Source organism: Dendrobates tinctorius, unplaced genomic scaffold (assembly GCF_039654945.1).
Source record: "Dendrobates tinctorius isolate UK_male_01 unplaced genomic scaffold, ASM3965494v1 ptg000104l, whole genome shotgun sequence".
Lineage (NCBI taxonomy): Eukaryota > Metazoa > Chordata > Amphibia > Anura > Dendrobatidae > Dendrobates > Dendrobates tinctorius.
The window spans coordinates 3231145-3254331 of record NW_027361772.1 but is presented as its reverse complement, the minus strand read 5'-3'; the positions used below and the strand labels follow the sequence as shown (position 1 = coordinate 3254331).

At 42.2% G+C, this 23187-nt stretch overlaps 1 protein-coding gene across 1 annotated transcript in view; it reads right to left on the bottom strand.

Moving 5' to 3' along the window:
- The window catches only part of SFRP1 (secreted frizzled related protein 1), a 64184-nt gene extending 49597 nt beyond the window's left edge, over positions 1-14587 (bottom strand). Inside the window, exon 1 of the mRNA XM_073588603.1 lies at positions 13824-14587. Coding sequence (XP_073444704.1) covers positions 13824-14349 — 526 coding nt within the window. The 5' untranslated portion in view covers positions 14350-14587. The remainder of the gene's footprint in view (positions 1-13823) is intronic.
- Positions 14588-23187: the final 8600 nt, after the last annotated feature.

Here is a 23187-nt window from a genome sequence, read left to right as displayed (position 1 = left end):
CTCCCAGCCAGCCAGCCAGCCATTCCTTTAAATTTCTTCATTTTCAGGATCCGTCTGAAAACGGATCCTGTGCCATCCGTTCACATCAGTTTAGAACGGATCCGCTTATCCGCCTTTTTGGCGGATTATAACTGATGCAAAAAACTGAAGTGTGAAAGAGGCCTAACACGGTAGCACAATATTATTTTGTATTGTACCTCCCAAACTCCAAAACCTGATAAGGAAATGAAATTGTGAGCCCCAAGGGGACATTTACGATAATGTCTGTAAGCACTGCAGAACAATATAGAGCTATATTAGCGAGTATCATTAATAAGTAAATGGATCTGCTAAAGGAGCTCTAAACTCAGATGTGAACAAGCCTTACCATCACATCTATCCTCCTTTATCTTCTCTGGGTGATACACTTGGAAAGTAAATTATAATCTGACAACCATTACATTTGACTCTCAGACTCCAAAAATAAGACCAATTTCCTAGAATAATAAATGGTCAGTAAACACTAGGGAAAGAAACCAGACTGGGAGGCTACTTGGCTCTTATCAGTATTAAATTTGGTGTTTCAAAGTACAGTAGAGAAGGTCATCCAAAGTGGGCAGCATAGCGATAAAGTGACCCCCTCCTTAATGACTTCACTCAGTAGTTAGTATATCCAGCAAGGATATAACCTGAGATGTGGTAAAGACGTCTTCTCACCTTTGCTGCTAACTCTTCCCTCCTCTATCCATTTCTATGTAAATGTTTATCTTGCCCAAGCTTATAGAGATAAGATGTGTTTGCACAATGATGGGGGGAGCTCAGCAGACAGACCCTTGGCCTTCTTCTTCTGTGTGTTGCATTCTTCTGGCCTTTAAAAGAATTTAGTAGGCCCCATCTTTGTTAGCAAATATTCCACACCTACCTCTAGAATATATAAGATAGCTCTGTGTCTGTTATTTAGTATTTTCTTACTATCCAGAAAATGTTACAAATCATAATTGTCCTTCACAACACACATCCAAGTTCTTACCACCTCCTGGCGCCTCCAACTCAAAAATATTTCCAGAATCCATCCTTTCTTCAACCTTGAATCTACTAAAATACTACTGCATGCCCTCATCATCTCCCTACTCAACTGCTGCAATATCCTCCTCTTTGATTTCCCTGTTAAATATTCTTGGACGTCTCTAGTCCACTCTGCTGCCCAACGAATCCACCTCTCTCCTCGCTACGTCTCCACATCTTCCCTCTACAAATTCTTTCATTGACTTGCACTTCCCCAACATATCCAGTTCAACTTATTAACATTGACTAACAAAGCTGTCCCTAATCTGTCTCTTCCATATACTGTATCTCCACATAATCTCCTGATATCTTCCCACATGTAATCTCCGGTCCTCCCAAGACTTACTTCTTTCCTCAACACTTGTATGTTCCCCACCCAATCGCCTGCAAGACTTCTCCCTCACCCTCTGGAATTCTGTGCCCCAACATGTCAGATTATCCCCTACAATGGGAACTTTCAGATGGCACTTGAAAACCCATCTCTTCAAGAAAGCTTACAGCCTGCAATGACACCACTGCCCGGTCACCACCACTGGAGCTGCCACGATGCCCCAATCTACTGTCTCCTTTACCATTATCCTGTAGACTGTAAGCCCGCAAAGGCTGGGTCCTCTCCCCTCTGAACCAGTCTGTCATTGTTAGTTTGTTCATTGTAATTTATATTTGTGTTTTGAATGTAACCCCTTCTCATGTATAGCACATGGGCGGACATACCGCCCATTCAACCGGTGCAGTGCACCGGGGCCCAGAGCCTCCAGGGGGCCCTTCAAGGCAGCTAATGATGAGGGCAATCTGGCTGTTTTCTCCGGGCCCGAGGCTTCGGGGGGCCCCTGGCCAGATTGCCCTCATGTGTAGCGGCGGGCAGGGAGCGATCCAAGCAGCTCTGCTGCCTGCAAGAGGGAATAGCAGGAGCTGAGCTGCAGGAACCCGTCCTCCTTCCTGCCCACCGCCCGCGCTTCCTGTCTGACACAGAGGAGCGCTGCTGAATGACGTCATCATTCAGCGGCCGCTGCTGTGTCAGAGCGAGGAAGCGCGGGCGATGCTGCGAACAGGTGAGAGGAGAGAGGTGGTGTGTGTGTGTGTATGTGTGCATATATGTATGTGTGTATGTCTGAGTGTGTGTGTGTTTGTATGTGTGTATGTCTGTGTGTGTCTGTGTGTGTAGGTTAGCCTGGCCATGGAGGAGATGGGGACATGAGGAGAAGACCGTGAAGGGGAGAGAAGGCTATGATGCCTGGGGGTGATGGGAGAAGGCCATGAGGGGGTAATGGGAGAAGGCCATGATGGGGGTGATGGAGAGAAGGCATTTATGGGATCATGGAAGTGATGGGGAGAAGGCAGTGATGGGGTGATGGAGAAGGCAATGATGGGAATGATGGGGAGAAGGGGGTGATGGGGAGAAGGCAATGATGGGAGTGATGGGGTAATGGAGCAGGCAATGATGGTAGTGATGGAGTGAAGGCAATGATGGGGTGATGGAGCAGGCAATGATGGGAGTGATGGGGTGATGGAGCAGGCAATGATAGGAGTGATGGGGAGAAGGCAGTGATGGGGTGAAGGAGAAGGCAATGATGGGAGTGATGGGGAGAAGGCAATGATGGGGTGATGGAGAGGGCAATGATGGTGTGGTGGGGAAAAAGGAATGATGATGGGGTGGTGGGGGAGAATGCAATGATGGTGGTGGAGGAAAGGGCAATAAATGGGGGTGGTGGAGGAGGAGGAAATGATGGAGGTGGTGGAATAGGCAATGATGGGAGTGGTGAGGGAGAGAGCAAAGATAGTGGTGTGGGAGAAGAAAATGATGGAGATGGTGAAGAGGGCAATGATGGGGTGGGGGAGAGGACAATAATGGGATGCGAGGGGAGCAGGACAATGAGGGGTGTGGGGGATTGGGATGGGAGGAAGGGGGACTTATAATGGCCTTAGGAACAGGGGGAGGTGGAGGAAGACATTATTATCGCTTATTATGTCTAATACAGTCCCTTAGTATATAGTGTACTCACTATGTCTAACACAGTCCCTTAGTATATAGTGTACTCACTAATTCTGTATAACACCATCCTTAGTTACATAGTTTCCTCTTTTATTATGTATAACACCCTCCCTTATTACGTACCATCCTCTCTAGTTATATATGGTGCCGTCCCTTATTATATAGCTTCCTCTGCTGTTATGTATAGTGCTGTCTCTTACATAGTGTATTCTTGTTAATTTTTTTATTTACAGCGCCCTCTCTTATTACATAGTCCCCTCTCTTTTTAGATATATAATGACTGCTGATCTAGGAGCTGGTGACCAAACTACCAGTCCATCAGCTCCTCCATTAGAATGGAAGCTTTCCCACGCTTCATCAGCCATCATTGCATTATACAGCTAACAAGACAGGACGGTACAATATACATAATAAAGGAGACTATGTAATATATATATGCATGTATGTGTGTGTGTGGCTGTATATTATCAATAAATATATATATATATATGTAAATCCAACAATGTAGACCAGCTCACTCCTGTGAACCACCTGGAACCTCAGCTGACCTGGTTAACTCCGTTGTGCCCGGATCTGGATGTAGGAGTCCATCCATACAAATGTGAACAACGGCAAAGCAAAGTCCAGCAATAACGTGAGCAATCCAGGATGCTGTTAAAAAAATTTTTCTTTCTTTTTATTCATAAAACCATTAAAATGCAATGATCCAAGCAGTTCAAAACAGCAATAACGCAGGAAAGTAGTGCAGATAGGACTACGCGTTTCAGCGGTAGAACCCGCCTTCTTCACGGTCTGGACCATGCTAGAACTGTCAATCAAGAAAGATGGGGCCAAGACTGATGAAAGCAAGTAGTTGAGGAGGGGGCACCAAACTGTATGGACACGTCAAGGGACCACTAAGCACCTGCGCTTGGTTTGAAAAGTCATTTTTGTGCTGATAGACTCTCCTTATAGAAGAACTGTTCAAAGCAGAATTTCCTCCTGTGGTGATGTATGGGAGTGAGAAGAAGAAGCCGTGTCAAGAGGGAGTTGAAACGTATAGTAATGTTTTATTGTTATAAGCCTTTATATATAAATCTGCATTTTATTTTTAATCAGGGTAAGATATAGTTAAGAGTTTGGAATTAGCCCACAATTTGGGAAGGATTAGATCATATAAAAAGGGAAAACATATCCTAGTTGGAGGAGTAATAGGAGAGAGTAGGGAAGTCTCAGACAGTGTGAGGTACCCAAGTAGGGTTCCATCCCGTATGTAATATAGTAAACAAAATTGTGGCACTCAGTAGGTTGCGGTGAAAAACAAATAACTTGTTTAATCTGTATCAAAATTAACGTTTCTGCCCTATTTTGGACCTTTATCAGAATTGATTGCCAGCAGAATGGAGCTTGCAATAGCAGTGGGTATGTGACACACGTCGCTTCTGGAATGGCGTCATTCTGATGAAGGTTAAGTCTACCTTACAGCAGAAGAAAAGCGGTCCGGCGGTGAAACCAAGGGACAAGAGATGTCGCTGTCCATGGCAGTACAGTGGCAGAAGACTTCGCAGCTGCGGGTGGGTCTATACCACCTATACCAGCACAAGGTCCAACTGCTGTACTGGAGCAGCTGCCTGCTGAGGATCAGAGGCTGGTTTTGGAGGACGCTCCCACGTCAGGTCAGTCAGCAGACCATCCTGCCTAAAGCTGAACCTGTTGTAACGGACCAAATGTCTCCTGTTATGTGTGCAGCTGTTTCTGGCCCCAAGGATGGGGAACTAACAAGGACTCCTAAACGACAAGGGGACTCAGGGTGAAGAGAAGACAAATACTTGGCCCTCCTGTAGTGGCACTGATGGAAATTGAACACTATAGATTAGCTGCCAGCGGCAAGAAATCCTATGAACCATCAAAGTTTTGAAGCATGTCCCATAAAATGTTTTGATCAGTGGAACAGGTTTCCACCATTCAATCCAATCACTCTGGATATAATGATTGCTGCTAAAAATTGATAAAGTTTGGAAATTTCTTTACAGGGAAAAGAAATGTATGGCTAACTTTAATCTACGTTAAAGGGGTTGTCCAGTCCTGGGGTACAAGTCTGCAGTGACTCTACTTGTGTGAGCTGTGAGGATTCTCTGGTGTCAGGAGTGGGCGGTCATGTGACTACAAGTATGCGATTTGCATACATCAGTCACATTCCGACTAAACTTGTCTGGCCTCACTCAATCCTGTGCTATTGAATGAGGCTGTGCAAATCTATTCGGCACGTGACCGTATGTACGCAAACTGCATACCTTAAGTCATTTGGAGAATCTTTACAAACGCGCAGTGTGCGAACTGTGAGGATTCACAAGTCTGTAGTCAAATAGAGTGCCTGCAGACTTCTACCCTAAGGCCAAATAACCCCTTTAGGATGAACCTGCCCATATTCATCACACCAAAAAAGTGTACCTTTACTTTTGTTTGGTCCCCAAAATTCATATTTACTATATCACACCCCTAGGTACAGTATATACTTTCACAAAAAAAAGTTGGGTCTGAAAACTGACAATCAAGAACCATTCCCTCTTACCCTGATTGTCAAGGTTTGGAGAATCAAGCAGTAACTGTTTGCACAAGTTAAATGGAATCTGTCACCGGAAGTTGCAGGCCTATGTAAATGACCTGGGTCCGGTCCGATGGGCGGTGTTTCTTCTTTTTTCTCCACCCCATCCGTGTCCCCCGTCTACGCTCTTCTCCAGTATTCATCTCCGGTATTTTTCTCCATCATTCGCGCGTGCGCAAAGCAATCTTTCTTCACGCACGCGCAGTATGCTTTGTCCAACTGCGGGCAAATCCGAAAATCATTACTGCGCATGCGCCGGTACACTATGTCCCGGAAGTATTTCGCTGTGTTCCGGGACATAGTGTACCGGGGCACGCGCAGTAATGATTTTCGGCTTTGCCCGCAGTTGGGCAAAGCATACTGCGCGTGTGTGAAGCAAGATTGCTTTGCGCATGCGCAAACGATGGAGAAGAATACCGAAGAAGAGCGGGGACGGGGGCCACGGATGGGGTGGAGAAAAAAAGAAAAAACACCGCCCATCGGACCGGACCTAGGCCACTTACATAGGCCTGTAACTTCCGATGACAGATTCCCTTTAAAGGGTCATTAATGTAAGTAACCAAAGTGAACACAGAGGTTTGGTCATATAGTGGTCAGGCCTCCGTTATAAGTGATTTTTGACCAATATCTTTATTTTTGGTGGGTAAGAACAGATACATGACAAAGAATGGCTGCATATATGTGGATCTTTGTAGAAATGGTCTAGCTCTAAAGGACCCGGTAAATATTAGATAAAAGTCAGCTAAACCCACTAATGTTAGACCGGCTAAAAATGTGATGTGTATGGGGCCACCTTGCACTACCTGACAGATGATGTCAGGGGAGAAAAGGCAGGAGGCATGTTGAATTTCAGAATTTAATCCTTTTGTGTTCACAGGAGATAAGCCACTGCCGAAAACGACTGGCGGCGGCTTACTATACTCCCCCCAATTAAAACATATGCACGCTCAGCAAAACGATGAGTGCATATGTATGCCACACTCAGGAGCTCTTAGCACTACCTGGTCTCAAAATGCGCATTTTAACGTTAGGCAAAAAAAAAAGTGAAAAGGATAGGATTATACGGCCAGTCAGTACACCAGCCTCATCAGGTCTAAGATATCTACTTGATAATGTATGCAGTTTGCATTGTAACATATGGTGACATATGTCCTTTAAAATCTCCTATTTTGGGTAAACAGCTCTCATGCAGAGCTATGTATCTCTACGGTAGCAAGCTACAAACGGACTCTGCATAGTCTGATCCTACAATGAATTGCTCCTTCCAGTCTGCCTCCTGTACCGCGACTCTTGTAAGTTTACAAGAAGAGGTGCAGAATGTAAGGAGTTACTATGCAGGATATTTGTTTGTAGTCTGAAACTATAGAGACACATAGGTTTACACAGGGGCTGCGTACACAAACCGATAGGATGCTTCCAATGAAAAATAATTACAAGGTTACTTTATTTTTTATTTTTGATGCCTTGGGACTATAAAAAAAATTTCTTGCAATGGTGAATCCACCCTTTAATGCTTTTTACATGTGAATCTCATATGTGACTATGGACAGCAAAGAGAATCATAAGTACGTTTAACCGGACAGAGGGAAATAAAGGACAAAGGACGGTTAGAACAATTAGCGTTCACCAGGGCAGGTTAGACAATGTCATACATGTCTGATTGGGCACTGGGCACATTTGCCCTTTGTTGGTAACTAATCCCCAATGAGATGAAAGCAAGGAGGAAGAATCACAAGTGTCAGCGCAAAAGGATCCTAGGTCAGTACATGCTAGAAATAATAATGGCACACTCCTTATTAACAGACTAGATGCAGGAAAAAAGTTTAATTGACAGTAGAACCAAATCTACGCCATATTACAACATTAGGGAATATTCATAGTATATATTTACGTTAGGTCACATAAAAAAATAATGAGGGAACTGAAGTTTCCCTATAGATTTATTATCGAAACATGCCAATATCAATCCCAATAACAACCCAATGTTATGGGAGTGTCATTTAACCCCTTCACCCCGAAGCCTGTTTTCACCTTCCTGACCGGGCCAATTTTTCCAATTCTGACTACTGTCCCTTTAAGGCCTGTTTCACACATCCGTATTTTACCATCAGTCAAAATCCGCCGTTTTGCAAAAAAAACGGATCCGCCATTTTGCTTGGCGGATCCGTTTTTTTTCCCATTGAGTTGCATTACCAGCGGATCTTGACGGATGGCCATCCATTAGATCCATTTTTTTGCGGATCCGCCAAAATTTTGGCATCCGCCGACATGCCTGGACAGACAATGCAACGCTTTTTCACGCGGCCGTATCCGCATTTTACATTGCGCATGCCCGGAGGATTTGCCTCGGCCGCAAATTTAACCCTAAACCCTGTTCTGGCGGCTGAAAAACATTCTCTCTCTCTCCTCCCCACCCCAGGCAGCGGTTCCTTTAAAATTCTCCCTTCGATGGATCCTTTAAAATAACGGTCCGGTGCCAAACGTTGTGGTCAGTACAGGAACGGATCCGTTATCCGCCATTTTAGCAGATTTTAACTGACGAAAAAAACTGATGTGTGAAACAGGCCTAAGAGGTCATAACTCTGGAATGCTGCAACGGATCCCGAGACTGTTTTCCCGTGACATATTGTACTTTATGATAGTGGTAAAATTCCTTTGATACGACTTGCGTTTATTTGTGGGGGAAAAAAATGGAAATTTGGCAAAAAATTTGAAAATTTATGCCCTTAATTCAGAGAGTCATATCGCACAAAATAGTTAATAAATAACATTTCACACATGTCTACTTTACATCAGCACAATTTTGGAACCAACATTTTTCTAGTTAGGACATTATAAGGGTTACAAGTTGACCAGCGATTTCTCATTTTTTCAACAAATTTTACAAAACCATTTTTTTTAGGGACCACCTCACATTTGAAGTCACTTTGAGGGGTCTACATGATAGAAAATACCCAAAAGTGACACCATTCTAAAAACTGCACCCCTCAAGGTGTTCAAAACCACACTTAAGTTTATTAACCCTTCAGGTGCTTCACAGAAATTTTTGGAATGTGGAAGAAAAAAATAGACATTTACTTATCTTTCACAAAAATTTTCATTTAGACCTAATTTTTGTTTTTACTTTGGCAAAGGGTAGCAAGAGAAAATGGACCATACGTTTTGTTCTGCAATTTCTCCTGAGTACGCCGATAACCCATATGTGGGGGAAATCTACTGTTTGTGTGCACAGCAGAGCTCGGAAGGGAAGGAGCGCCATTTGACTTTTTGAATGTAAGATTTGATGGAATAATTAGCAGACGTCATGTTGCATTCGAAGAGCCCCTGATGTTCCTAAACAGTGGAAACCCCACAAATGACACCATTTTGGAAAATAGACCCCTTTAGGACTTTATCTAGATCTGTATTAAGCACCTTGAACCCCTAGGTGCTTCACAGAAATTTATAACGTTAAGCCGTGAAGATAAAAAAAAATTTTTAGCTCCAAATTTTGCATTTTCACAAGGGCAAAAGGAGGAAATGGACCCCAAAGTTTGTTGCGCAATTTTTTAGATACACCATATGTCGAAAACTACATTTGAGGCACAGTGCAAAGCTCAGAAGGGAAGTAGCGCCATATTACAGCGTAGATTTTGCAGCACTTGTTTGTGGGTGCCATGTTACACTGACAGAGCCCCTGAGGTGCCAGAACAGCAGAATCCCCCATAAATGACCCCATTTTACCAATTAAACCTCTCAATGAATGTATCTAGGGGTGCAGTGATTATATTGACACCACAGGTGTGTCACAAACTTTAATACCATTGGGCAGTGAAGAAAAAATAATTTACATTTTTATCACCAAGATTGTGTGTTAGCCCCACGTTTTACATTTTCACACTGGGAAATGGGTAAAAAAGCACCAGAATTTGTCCCACAATTTCGGCTGAATGTAGAAATACCCCATATGTGGCTGTAGAGTACTATTTTGCCGCACGGAGTGACTCGGGAGGGACGGAGCGCTAAGTGCTAGAAATGCAGAATCCCCCCCTCAAGTCACCCCATTTTGGAAATAATAACAATTGGGAATTTATCTACAGATGTAGTAACAGTTTTGACTCCATGGATGTTTTCCAGAAACAGGCAGCAGTGGATGTTGCTGAGTGAAAATTGGAAACTGCCATTGTAGTGACCAGTACGTTGTAGTTACCAGTACATTATGCCCAGTTCATGCTTCTGGAGACATGCACCCATAGCTTAGGCAGGCTCTCATCACTACAGAAATGCCAAACATGTGGGCGCTAAATGTGGTTTATGCACAATGGGGCTCAGAAGGGAGGGGGGCATTTGGATTTGGGAGCGTAGAATTTGGTGAATTTCTTTAGGTGGGTGAGGAGATATTTAGCTTTTCCAGAACCTTTGTGCTACCACTAACATGGAAGCCCCCTGTATTTCCATTAACAGATTAGAGGGCTTGCATTTTTTGTGGATTGAGTTGAAGCTTTTATTGGGAACATTTTATATACAGTAATGTTTGGGATCACGTTTATCTGGCGCTTTACCATGAGTGCTTACTTTGTGGTTTCCATCTAGATCTCTGAGTGACATGACAGATGAAACTCCCAAGGGATAAATTCACTATAATGAGGCAGCAGAATTACTCTGGATTCCGTCTGGCCTCTGATCAGCGATATCCTTTTCAGAAGTGAACAAAACTGGCCAACGGCACTTTTATGCAATCCTAAAAAGACAGATACCGCCGGATCACAGGTCAGACAGAGTCCACAGTGCCTCCATCTGCCTCATTGTAGGGAGTCTTCTGCTGGGGGTTCTGTCTGAATCATGTATTTCAAAGATTTACACGGAAACCCTGGTGTAAGCGCTCAGCGCAGAGCGCAGGATAAATGTGCACTGAGCCTCACTGTGATCTTTGTTAGACAGAATGAAAAAATCAACAGCCTGTGAAGAATTGGTTTTATTTATTTTTTACGCCGTTCCTCATGGGGTATAAGTGATTAGTCGACTTTATTCTTCAGGTCGGTGCAATTACAGCGATACCAGATTTATAGCGGGTTTTTATGTTTGACAGCTGTCGCACACTAAAAGACGCATTTTATTGCGAAAACTAGTTTTTGCATCACCACATTTTCAGAGCTATAATGTTTCCATATTTTGGCTTAGAGAGTCATGCTGCGGCTTGTTTTCTGCAGAACGAATTGACGTTTTTATTGGTGCCATTTACGGGCATATGACATTTTTTGATCGCTTTCTATTCTGATTTTTGGGAGACAGAATGAACAAAAACCAGCAATTCAGGAACTGCTTTTTGTTTGTTTTTTTATACCTCTCCGCGTGTGGTAAAATTGGTAAGGAAGTTTTATTCTTCGGGTCAGTGCGATTACAGCGATACCTCATTTATATATCTTTTATGTTTTGGCGCTTTTACACAACAAAAACTATTTTATAGAAAAAATAATTACTTTTGCATCGCTTTATTCTGAGAGCTATAACTTTTATTTTTCTGCTGATGGAGCTGTATTGTGGCTTGTTTTTTGCAGGACAAGATGTCGTTTTCAGCGGTACCATTTTTATTTACGTTCATTTTTTTTATCACATTTTATTGCACTTTTTGTTCGGCAGTATGATAATAAAGCATTGTTTTTTACCTCGCTTTTTTTTTTTTTTACGGTGTTCACTGAAGGGGTTAGCTAGTGGGGAAGTTTTATAGAGTGGGTCGGTACGGACGCGGCATTACTAAACATGTGTACTTTTATTGTTTTTTTTACCTACATAAATAAATGCACTTATTGGAAAAATATTTATTTTTTTCTTTATTTGGGGATTTAAAAAAAATAATAATAATTTTACACTTTGTAATTTTTTTATTTTACTTTTTTTTACATTGTCCCAGTATGGGACATCACTATATAATGTCAGATCGCCAATCTAAATTGCTGAGTATCAGATCAGGATCTGACAGGCAGGGAAGGGGTTAAAGTTTTATAGTTCCATTTTTATATTTAGATATTTTCAGATAGTTCTTATAAAAACAAGCACTTTAGCAATTTACTGCTTACTAAATTTTTGAGCTGTTCTTGAGATATTAAGACTTTTTCTTTTGTTTACTGCTCGTTGCCAAGGAGACCGTCCACCGCTGATGTCTAGATAGTAAACACTGCTCTGAAGTTAGCTGTGATTAGGAGATAACAGAGCCTTCCAACAAACCTGGCAGGCTTAAAAAAGTGCTGTATAGAAGAAAAAAAAAAAAAGCTTTTAAACCCTGAGCCTGTACTGTTGTCTAGCACAGGTGGTCGGTCTCCGAAGCAACAAGGTTTAGGCAAAAAAAAAGTGTTATTATCTCAAAAACGACCGATCATTTTAATAAGTAGTAAATTGCAAAATTGCTTGTATTTACAACCGCTATTTGACAACTCCCGTTTATAAAGATGGCAATAATCCCTTTAAGCAATTTCGTTGTACACTGATGAACACTATGAGGTTCAATATAATGTAAGTTGCGCTGACTGCTGTTAAGCTGCCTGACGTCAGCTATTAATGAATGAACCCAGAGGCAGGTGATAAGGATGGAAAATTTCATTAGGTGCTCTGGGCGGGACGGAGCACTTAACTCCAACTTTACATATTGGTAAAATTGTGAATTTCGCTAGATAATGGGTATCTATCTGTGACCCACAAATGGATAAAGGAGGTTAAACTCGCTGAGAGATTCCCTTTAATTGTCATGATAAATGTGCAGCAATTTGCTCAACAAGTTAAAGGGATTTTTATTGGATTTTTACGATTTCTTTTAGCGACCGTCCTCTTTCTTGATTTATGAGTGTGTACTCCGTGAAAATAAATCATTCTCGTTTACTACAGCTCTGGTGCTATATACCAGCAAGGTAAATGTTTTTTAAAGCCTCGTATATAAAGGAAAAGAACTTCTAAATTCCTCATCAAATAAGTTCAGGCTGGATGTGGTCATAAGCGGGATTTTAATCAGAAAGGTTTGTCCATCTTTGAGGACAATTTTTATTTCTTTCTTACGTGCATGTATTGGTTTTCATCAAAAAGTCTGCACTCTTTGCCTTCTGTAGCCTCTGTGCTGCATTCGTCTATTGCAGGCTGCAGAATGAGTTCACTGAGAAACGGTCAGTGAGCTTGTTCTGACAAATGTGAGAGATTTTGACTTTTTTAGGCTGCTTAGAGAAAAAGTCACAAATTTATTCCTCAAATGAGACATATGCTACAACTATTGATTCCACAATTCTGGCACAGAGGAGAAATGGTTGAAATCTGTCCCTAAATACATTGAATTAATATTTTAATAGAAGGTCGGTGGAAATGAACTTCTGAGATTTGTCCGATGACATTATCTTACCGATAACAAGAAATGGGGATTTCAGAGCATCAAGGACCAAGGAAATGCTCGAAAATAAGGGACAATTGTCAACTGTATGTACCAATGCCATTCTGTACAGTTTTATCAGTTCTTTCCAAGTTTTATCAAACGCTATCGAAGAAATAACCTGAGCAAGCCAGTATAAGGGTACAGCAAAAGCACCTGTGTATATGGGGTTAGGCTCTGTTCACATTTCCTGTTTTATGTTTTTTTTATGATCTGTTTGGGAAGCAGAAAAACAGAAATTATTGATTATAGAGCAAAATTGGATGAAAATGGTGCAAAAGCATGAAAAGGTAGCAAAGGGGAATGAAAATAGAGCGAAAATGGTGCAAAAACATGAAAATGAAGCAAAAACAGATGAAAATAGAGCAAAAATGGTGCAAAAACATATAAAAATGAAGCAAAAACGGATGAAATTGGAATGAAAACTGATGCGAAATGGAAACCAAAGTTGGATAGATCAGTTCAAAAATGGAAACTTAGGGTTCTGTTCCGCATTTTTTTATATTTCCATGTTTTGGGGCTTTTTTAACTGAATCGGTTACAAACAGATCCCAAAGCGGAGATGTGATATAATAGCCTTACAGATGTAACACAGCAGAGTTTTTGGCACCTTGCGATATCTTATGTTTTCTGCTTTGTGGCTGATGGTAAGATCACAATATGTTATCTGCGGTTTCGCGCAGGAACTTTATCAGAGGGTTAGCACAATGCGCAATGACAAATTCAGCTGTGCTACATTTGTGGATCAATAACATTTTGCCGAGAAGTTCCGGAGGGGACAGCAGACCAACTTTGTCATGATTTGTGATACTTACTTCGTGGACGAGGGGCTTGGGTGGCATTTGGTGAGGCGATGCAAACATCCTCTCGTGGGTACTGGTCACACCGCAGCATATCAGGCCAGGGGAAACCAAAATACTGCATGACTGGTTCACAAGCGTCTCTGACCTCTTCACACAACCAGCGGCATGGGTAAAGGGGCTGTTCCAGGCAAACTGGGGCAAAGAGAGAGCACAGAAACACCTGTGTCCCCGGATGGCAGTTCTTGCTCAACAGAGGCACCCAACTGCTGGCTTGGTACTTGACCTCTACCATCGTCTCATGGTCGAGAAGGTTTGGCAGAACCATCTTGTGGTACCCAACTCCATGGCACAGTGCTAAATCCTGGGGAATGTCCACACACTGTGGCGTTCTGGAATAAAACCGTCCATTTTGGTAGTGCCGAACCATTTCTGGTTGGAAGCCTACATAGTCATATTCGCTTGGTTGAGGTTCTCGGGAGAGGAGCCCAGGTGTGACCCACAGAAGTAGCAAGGGCCAAACGCCACCCCTTGGTGACATTGTGTCCTAAATCCTAGACAAAAAAAGAAATAGAAAAAGTTTGCGAAAGTTTTTCACGAATCCCAAAGATAGGAGTAAGCAGTCCGAATGTCTCGTGGAAGTAAATGGTGCTGACTGTGTGGTGGCGCAGTACAATGGGCTGCAGAGTTGCTAGAGCTTCTGGCTGCTGGATCTGAACAGTTTGATATTGGAGAACAGAGAGCAGTAACTGTTAGCCAAGAAAGAATCAAGCAGATCCAATGAGAGGAGCGCAGCCCTCCTCTTCTCCTCCCTTTCTCCTCCTTGAGTCACACTCTCTCTGTTACTTTCCTCTCACATTGGTGATGTCCAGCCCACCCCACTGATGTCCAGTCTTGCACCCTCTCCTTGCACGCTGCCCATTAGCTGTCCCTCTCACTTCTCCCATCCTCCCAGATTTTTCCACTTTGCTGAATCTCCTCCACGCCTCCCTCTTCTATCACTTCTCCTCAAAGGCACAATTCATTTACAAGTGTCACTCACACAAGTGCAGACCCAACATCATGGCTACCTGCAAGGCCACCCCCCAGCATGGGGAGTACAGGGGTCTTTATAACACTCAGAGCAGATATAGTCTACTACTGAGACTGAAAATGCTGGATCACAATTCACACATGAACAATCGGATATTATTAGTTTATTCCATTACCCATTACTAATGTAGCGCTAACATATTCCGTAGCGCTGTGCTGAGATCATCGCTGACATTAGTCCTTAAATCCAAATATCAAGCGATGTATAGAAACATTTCCCAGACCACAGGAATATAAATGTACAGGATAAAGAGAAGCCTGTGATGTTACTGACACATAATTTTCATCTGGGTTCCCCAATGAGCTGCCAGATTTCATCCAGCAAGGGATCAAGGGATCTTGACAGCAGATACATGATGCCCGAAACATGGATCTGTCACTAAATGGGAGCGGGCTGGAAGAAGCTGCCAGTCACCTGTCTTTTGGACTAGTTAACTGTGCAGCATGGTCCCCAGCGGCTTTTACATCCATGTCCCTCGCTGAAACGATGCCGTTTTTTAGATTAAAACACAGTGCCGAAATCATCAAACCAGTGTCTGATACACACTGTCCATGGTTGAAGCAGCAAGTGTAAGCTGTCAGCAGGGCCGGACAGGCCATCTGACAATTCTGGCAAATGCCAGAAGGGCCTGTCTGGTTGTGGGCTGCCTTGTCTGCTATGTTGTTAACAGAATCAGTGTTCTCAAGACACCCATATTGTTAAGAGTTGTGATGGAGCACAAAGCAGGCCACGGGTATCATTAGAAACATTGGTCTTGTAGAAAATCTTCCTTTCCTCCATCCAGAATAATATTAGTAATATATCCCATCTGGTTCATGGGGACGAGGACAACATGGGCCGGTGTGATTTCAAATGCCAGGACTGAATTTCAGCCCCGGTCCGTACCTGGCTGTCAGCATCCCTCTTATCTTCCAGTATCACTAAATTATTACAGGAAGTACAGCTGTGTCGGAGCAAATTAAATATTAATTAAACCAGTCCAGGCAATATTCATCCCCAGATACTAAGGGAGATGAGCTTGGTAATTGATAGATTGCTGAATGTTATCCTTCAAATGCCTCCATACACCTTTAATTCGACGGACAGCAATCTCTGCCAACTCCACCATACACAGGAATGATCAGCTCAGTCAAGTGCTCCTGTGTTCTCTATGAAAGAGCTGTTGCCAGACCCACTGGCAGTGGCTTATGTCACCGCCAAACAAACAGAATGGCAGCTAATATTCCAAATGCTGTGTCCCCTTTTCTCTCCCACCACATCATTTATCGTGGAAGAGTCAGGAGGTCCCCATAAACATTAGATGGTTGGACGACTTTAATTGGGTCATTAGACTCTCCTATAGCAGGGTGTATGTCACACAATCGGAGAATGCCTGGTGTGTTACTGATAATCAAGAAAAAGAAGGATAATCCATACAATAACCGTTCAGTAAGTTTGACGTCAGTAGTGTGCAGAATTAAGGTTTACTTCTCAATATCACTAACTTAACACAGAAAGAAGTATGGCTGTGTCTGAGCAAATTAAATATTGATAAAGCCCCAGGGCCAAACGATATTCATCCATGGGTATTTAGGGAGTTGAGCTCAGTAACTGTCAGATCGCTGAATCTCCTCTTTTTAGACTCTCTTGTAACAGGGTCAGTGCCACAAGACTGGAAGTTGGCTGATATGATACCAATCTTCAAGAAAGATAAGAAGAAAGATTTGTGTAACTGGTAAGTTGGATGACCTGCAAAAGTATATAGCAGAAAATAATATAATAACTAACAACCAGCATGGTGACATCCAGATAAGATTGGCCACGTGTTTCTTTTTTGACCACCTTTGATTCACCTATGTGATTTTATCGAGGATTTAATAAACAAACTTTTGACGTATTTTGCCTCTATTACTTTTTCGCGATGAAAGATAAGTGGTGTCTAACGAACATGTTGAGTTTCTATGAGAAGGTAATTGCAAATCTGGATGTTGGTAATGCAGCTGATGTGACTTATCTGGACTTTGGTGAGGCATTTGATACTGGGACTAGGGGACGCTGTATGCATATGTGTAAAAAAAATAGTTATACAGTTTTTTTTTCCACCTAATCTGAGAACAGCATACTCTAGGGGCAAATACCCTAATTCCAGCGATGTATCAATTACTGGGCTGCTTACTGTAGTTTTGATAAAATCAATGTTTTATCAGCAGGAGATTATCATTAGAGGACTAGTAGTAACCCTGCTGCCAAGTAGTCCTCCATATTCATAATTTCAGTGTAACCCCACCCCCACCACTGATTGGTAGCTTTCGACCTATGCACTGTGTACACAGAATGCTGCTAATCAGTGGTGTGGGCGGGGTTATACCGAGCTCAGCATTCAGAGAACTGATAGATCTATAGCAGAGGAAACAGGGATTTTATCAAAATGACAGCAAGCAGCCCAGAGAGTGACACATCGCTGGAATCCCTTTAAGGTCCTAGAAAAAAGGAGTCATTTTAAATGATGCAGTCTCTAAATGGATAAAATCAGCAATGGGGACCACAAGAATCAATATTAGTCCCAATTCTTTTTAATCTTTATTTGGATCGGAGACCCCGCGGCATGACGCGGGGTCCCGATCATTGCCATGGTGACCCGATGTCCTCATGACGACATCAGGGTCACCAGACCTAGCAAACTTGCTGATTATGCCCAATGCATGATGAGCAATTTTGTTACAATGGTGCTGAACAGTTTCTGCAGCATGGAGATAAAAACATATTGGTAGGGAAAATTTGATTTTTTTTCTCTTTTTACGGCTCAACGTTATAAACTTCTGTGAAGCACCTGAGGGTTCAATGTGCTCACCACACAGGTAGATCAGTTCCCTGAGGGGTCTACTTTCCAAAATGGGGTCACTTGTGGGGGATTTTTACTGTTCAGCTACATCAGTGGGTCTCCAAATGTGACAATTGTTCCAGCAAATTTTGTATTCAAAAATTCAAACAGCGCTCCTTCCCTTCTGATCTCTGCCGTGTGCCCAAACAGTGATTTTCTCCCTCATATGGGGTATCGGCATGCTCAGAAGAAATTGCACAACAAATTTTGGGGTCCATTTTTTCCTGTTACCCTTGCAAAAATAAAAAAAATGGATCTGAAGTAAATTTTTTGTGAAAAAAAGTTAAATGTTAATTTAAAAAAAAAAAAACTGCGAAGCACCTGAAGGGATAATAAACTTCTTGAATGTGGTTGTGAGCACCTTGAGGGCTGCAGTTTTTAGAATGGTGTAACTGGGTATCTTATTTCATATAGACCCTTCAAAGTGACTTCAAATGTGATGTGGTCCGAAAAAAAAGGTTTTGTAAATTTTATTGGAAAAATTAAAAATCGCTGGTCAACTTTTAACCCTTCTAGCACAAAAAATTTGGTTCCAAAATTGCGCTGATGGAAAGTAGACATGTGGGAAATGTTAACTATTTTGTGTGACATACCTCTGTGATTTAAGAGCATGAAAATTAAAAGTTTGAAAATTGCTAAATTTTCAAAATATTCGACAAATTTCAGTTTTTTTTCACAAATAAACAAAAGTCATACCAAAGAAATGTTACCACTATCACAAAGTACAATATGTCACGATAAAACAATATCAGAATCACTGGGATTCCAGAGTTATAACCTCATAAAGTGACAGTGGTCAGAATTGTACAAATTGGCCTGGTCATTAACGTGCAAACCACGCTTGGGGGTAAAGGGGTTAATGTTGATGATTATGACTTACAGCCAATGAAAACACAAAAGTCGTTATCTCAGTAAATTACAATAATTAACAAAAAACACCTGCAAAGCCTTCCTAAGCATTTAAAAAGGTCTCTTATTCCTTTTCAGTAGGCTCCACAATCATGGGGAAGACTCCTGACTTGACAGATGTCCAGAAGGCAGTCACTGACACACTCCACAAGGAGGGTAAGCCACAAAAGGTCATTGCTAAAGAAGCTGGCTGCTCGCAAAGTGCTGTATCCAAGCATATTAATGGAAAGTTGAGTGGAAGGAAAAAGTATGATAGAAAAAGGTGCACAAGCAACTGGGATAACCACAGCCTTGAAAGGATTGTTACGAAAAGGCCATTCAAAAATTTAGAGGACATTCACAAGTAGTGGACTGCTGCTGGAGTCATTGCTTCAAGAGCCACCACACACAGACGTATACGTATCCAGGACATGGGCTACAAGTGTCGCATTCCTTCTGTCAAACCACTCATGACCAATAGACAATGCTAGAAGCCACTTACCTGAGCCAAGGAGAAAAAGAACTGGACTGTTGCTCAGTGGTCCAAGGTGTTGTTTTCAGATGAAAGTACGGTACATTTTGCATTTGATTTGGAAATCAAGGCCCCAGAGTCTGGAGGAAGAGTGGAGAGGCCACAATCCAAGCTGCTTGAGGTTTAGTGTGAAGTTTCCACAATCAGTGATGGTTTGGGGAGCCATGTCATCAGCTGGTGTAGATCCACTGTGTTTTATCAAGACCAAAGTCAGCGCAGCCATCTACCAGGAAATTTTAGATCACTTCATGCTTCCCTCTGCCGACAAGCTTTTTGGAGATGGAAATGTCATTCTCCAGCAGGACTCGGCACCTGTCCACACTGCCAAATGTACCAATACCTGGTTTACAAACAACTGTATCACTGTGCTTGATTGGCCAGCAACCTCACCTGACCTTAACCCCATAGAGAATCTATGGAGTATTGTCAAGAGGAAGATGAGAGACACCAGACCAACAATGCAGACGAGCTGAAGGCTGCTATCAAAGCAACCTGGGCTTCCATAACCCCTCAGCAGTGCCACAGGCTGATTGCCTCCATGCCACGCCACATTGATGCAGTAATTGATGCAAAATGAGCCCCGACCAAGTATTGAGTGCATTTACAGAACATACATTTCAGTAGGCCAACATTTTGGATTTTAAAATCATTTTTTCAAGTTGATGTTATAAAGTATTCTCATCTACTGAGATAATGACTTTTGTGTTTTCATTGGCTGTAAGCCATAATCATCAACATTTAACATAAATAAAGACTTGAAACAGATTACTCTGTGTGTAATGACTCTATAGAATATATGAGTTTCACTTTTAGTATTGAAGAACTGAAATAAATTATCTTTTTGATGATATTCTAATTTTGTGAGAAGCACCTGTACATCACATGGAGAGTCGGAAACACACTGAAAAGAGGGGAAGGAATAAACCCGACCATAAAGTCCATATACAAAATATAGTGAATAAGAAATGATTTTATTTAATTACATCAGGAGACAACAATTGAACAGAAAGTAATGTACATGGTAATGATTAAAAACTATGTTAAAAACGGCCGCACTCCCAGGTACACAAAAGACCGTAGTCAAGAGAGAGCGAAAGACAATGTACTTTGGTGACTGGTAAATCAGAGCGCTAAGAGCTATATAGTTAAATTAGTCATAAATCAGTCACATATGAGTTTATGTGAAGGTTTAATTGAGGTAGTAGAAGAAGCTGTCCACCATCTGGTCACATATAATCACAGTACTGGAGGGTGACATAAGAGTGTGGTAGTGGAAAATGTTAATATTAACGCATAGTAAGTACAACAATTGGTAGTATACAAAGACAGTAACCCATCATATTAGTGAATTACACTAATGTTAATGAATGTACTTACAATGGAAGGAAAGGCTCCCTCTCCTGGATGGCGTCAATCCCGACACGTGTTTCAGCAATCCACTTTTGACAGGAGGTGGAGTCATCAGGGAGGTTGTGGGTGTAAATACCAATAAGGACCAATCGCGGGACATGGGTGCGTGCAAGTGCACTAATAGTGGAGGAGGGGGCGTGGTATGACGCGTTACAAACTATGGTGTCGGGGATCAACCATGGCGACCGCACCATGTGACCAGCAACGTCACGATCACAAGGTGTCATGTGACCCGGCATCACCTGACACACGCAGGTGTAGCTGATAAGGAAAGCCCCAAATGACGAGGTATGCACGCTTGCTGCCATCTCCTAAGTTGGAGGGGGAGTGGTGGCTCCAACCTTCCAGTACCCCTTGCTGTCGAAAGTCACACCTCCTGCTATAGAGCTGATGCAACTGGAGAGAAACAAATTTTCTATACAAGAGCAACAGCGAAGCGATAACAAATGCATGTACTGTGGAGGCAAAGGACATTAAGTTTGTCAGTGCCCAGTAAGGCTGGGAAACTCCATCACCTAGAGTTGCCTGGAGATATGACCTTAGGGGAAAGACATTGCTCTCCAAAACTATCTACCAAGATCACCCTGATCTGGAGAGAGAGGTCGCTCTCCGAGGCAGCCAATTTGGTACTCCGGCTTCATTGCCAACTTCATCCATAAGGATCTGGTTCTTGAACTTCAGGTTCCTACACAACAGCTAGATCAACCCTTGACTATTGCGTCCGTTGTTGGACAACTTCTTTGATTGCGTTTACATCCACCGGTTGTTGACTGGCCCAAAGGCCAATTGCTTCAGTGGGGACTGTTTTGCGCTACCAGCTGCCTTGCCAAGGTCTTGCCCAAGTCTCTGCCATCCGTGCCTTTGAATATTCTCTGCCCACCTATTATCATGCCTATGCAGATGTATTTTGTGTAAAGAAGGCAGTGGTCTTGCCACCCCATAGACTTTATGATTGTCTCATCGATTTTTAGTCTGCCACCTCTCCACCCGGGACCGGGTATATTCCCTATCTCTACCAGAGACTTGGGCCATGTCAGTGTATATCCTAGAGGGATTCATCCGCAAGTCTATTTCTCCTAACAATGCGGGCTTCTTCTTTGTGACAAAGAAAGATGGTTCCTTACATTCCTGTATTGACTATCAGGGCCTTAACAAAATCACCATAAAAAATATATATCCCCTGCCTCTCATTTCTGAACTATTTGCAGAATCTGTGGGGTGAAGATGTTCACTATATTTGACCTACGAGGGGCTTATACTGTAAATTGATCCAGATTCGCAAGGGTGATGAATGGAAGGGGGCCTTTAATACCTGTGATGGTCACTATGAGTATCTCGTCAAGCCCTTTGGTCTGTGCAATACACCTGCCTTGTTTCAGGAATTTGTTAATGACATCTTTCAGTGGCGGACAAACCTCACGTGCAGCTGGTGCGGCTGCACCAGGGCCCAGAGGTGGGGGGCCTTACAGGATAATAATGAGGGTAATGTGGCCTGTTTATCAGGCCCCGAGGGTCCCCGGGCCAGATTGCCTTCATGTGCAGTGGGCATGGAGAGATCGGGATACCCTGCCTCTGTTCTAAATTCAGCACATGAACGGGTAATGAATTTGTCACAATCTGATTTGCTACACAAAACGCGTAAAAAACGCACAAGATAAATAAGAAGTGATACTGGTGCTAGGGGAAAAAAAATTCTTTAGTTTTAAGCACAGTCCCATAGATGAAATTATACACGCGGCAATCAGAAAAAATTGGCACATATTACGGTCTGATAAAGATTTAGAAGAGATTAGCACTACACGCCCTTATTTCTCCTACAGGAGAACACGTAATCTATCAGACCTGCTAGTCCACAATCGACTTTTACCTGTTAATAAAAATTGGCTGAATAAAAACCTCCCTCAAAGTAACTTTAAATGCAGTCACTGTAATTTTTGCCACCTTCATATTACAGAAAACCCTCTAAGGATCGGATCAATTGAACATAAAGTGTTTAATTGTATTTCTTGTAAAACTAAGTTTGTGGTTTATGTGATTTTTTGCCCTTACTTTTTTATTATATAGGGAAAACCATCAGACCTCTGGCCACAAGGTTTCGTGAACATTACCATACTATTAGCACAGGTAAAGGATCTGCTAAACTGATCCACCATATGCAAACAGTACATAATTCTGATCCTGATTTATTGAAATTTGCTGGTATTGAAGTGGTAAAGCTTCCCCCACAGGGTGGTAACCTCAATAAAATTTTAATAAAAAAGGAAGCCAGATGGATCATTAAATCAAACGCCCAAGGAGCAATTGGTTTAAAAGATAAATTAGATCTGTCTATTTTCTTGTAGGATTTTTTTCTCTTTTTCTGTCTAAAATAGTTAACTGATTATTGTCTGCAAAAATGTGTTTGTAAAAAATATGCTTGCATGCTCGTGATTTTTTCTATATTTTTAATGCAAGAGAGAAAATGTTTTGAAATATGTTTTTGTAATACTTGATTGTGTAGTCATGGATCTCCTTTAAAAGGAAATGACCTCACCTGATTTTACACCTGGACCCGTAGAAGCATCTCTTGACGCGAAACGATCGTCGTCCACTTCCC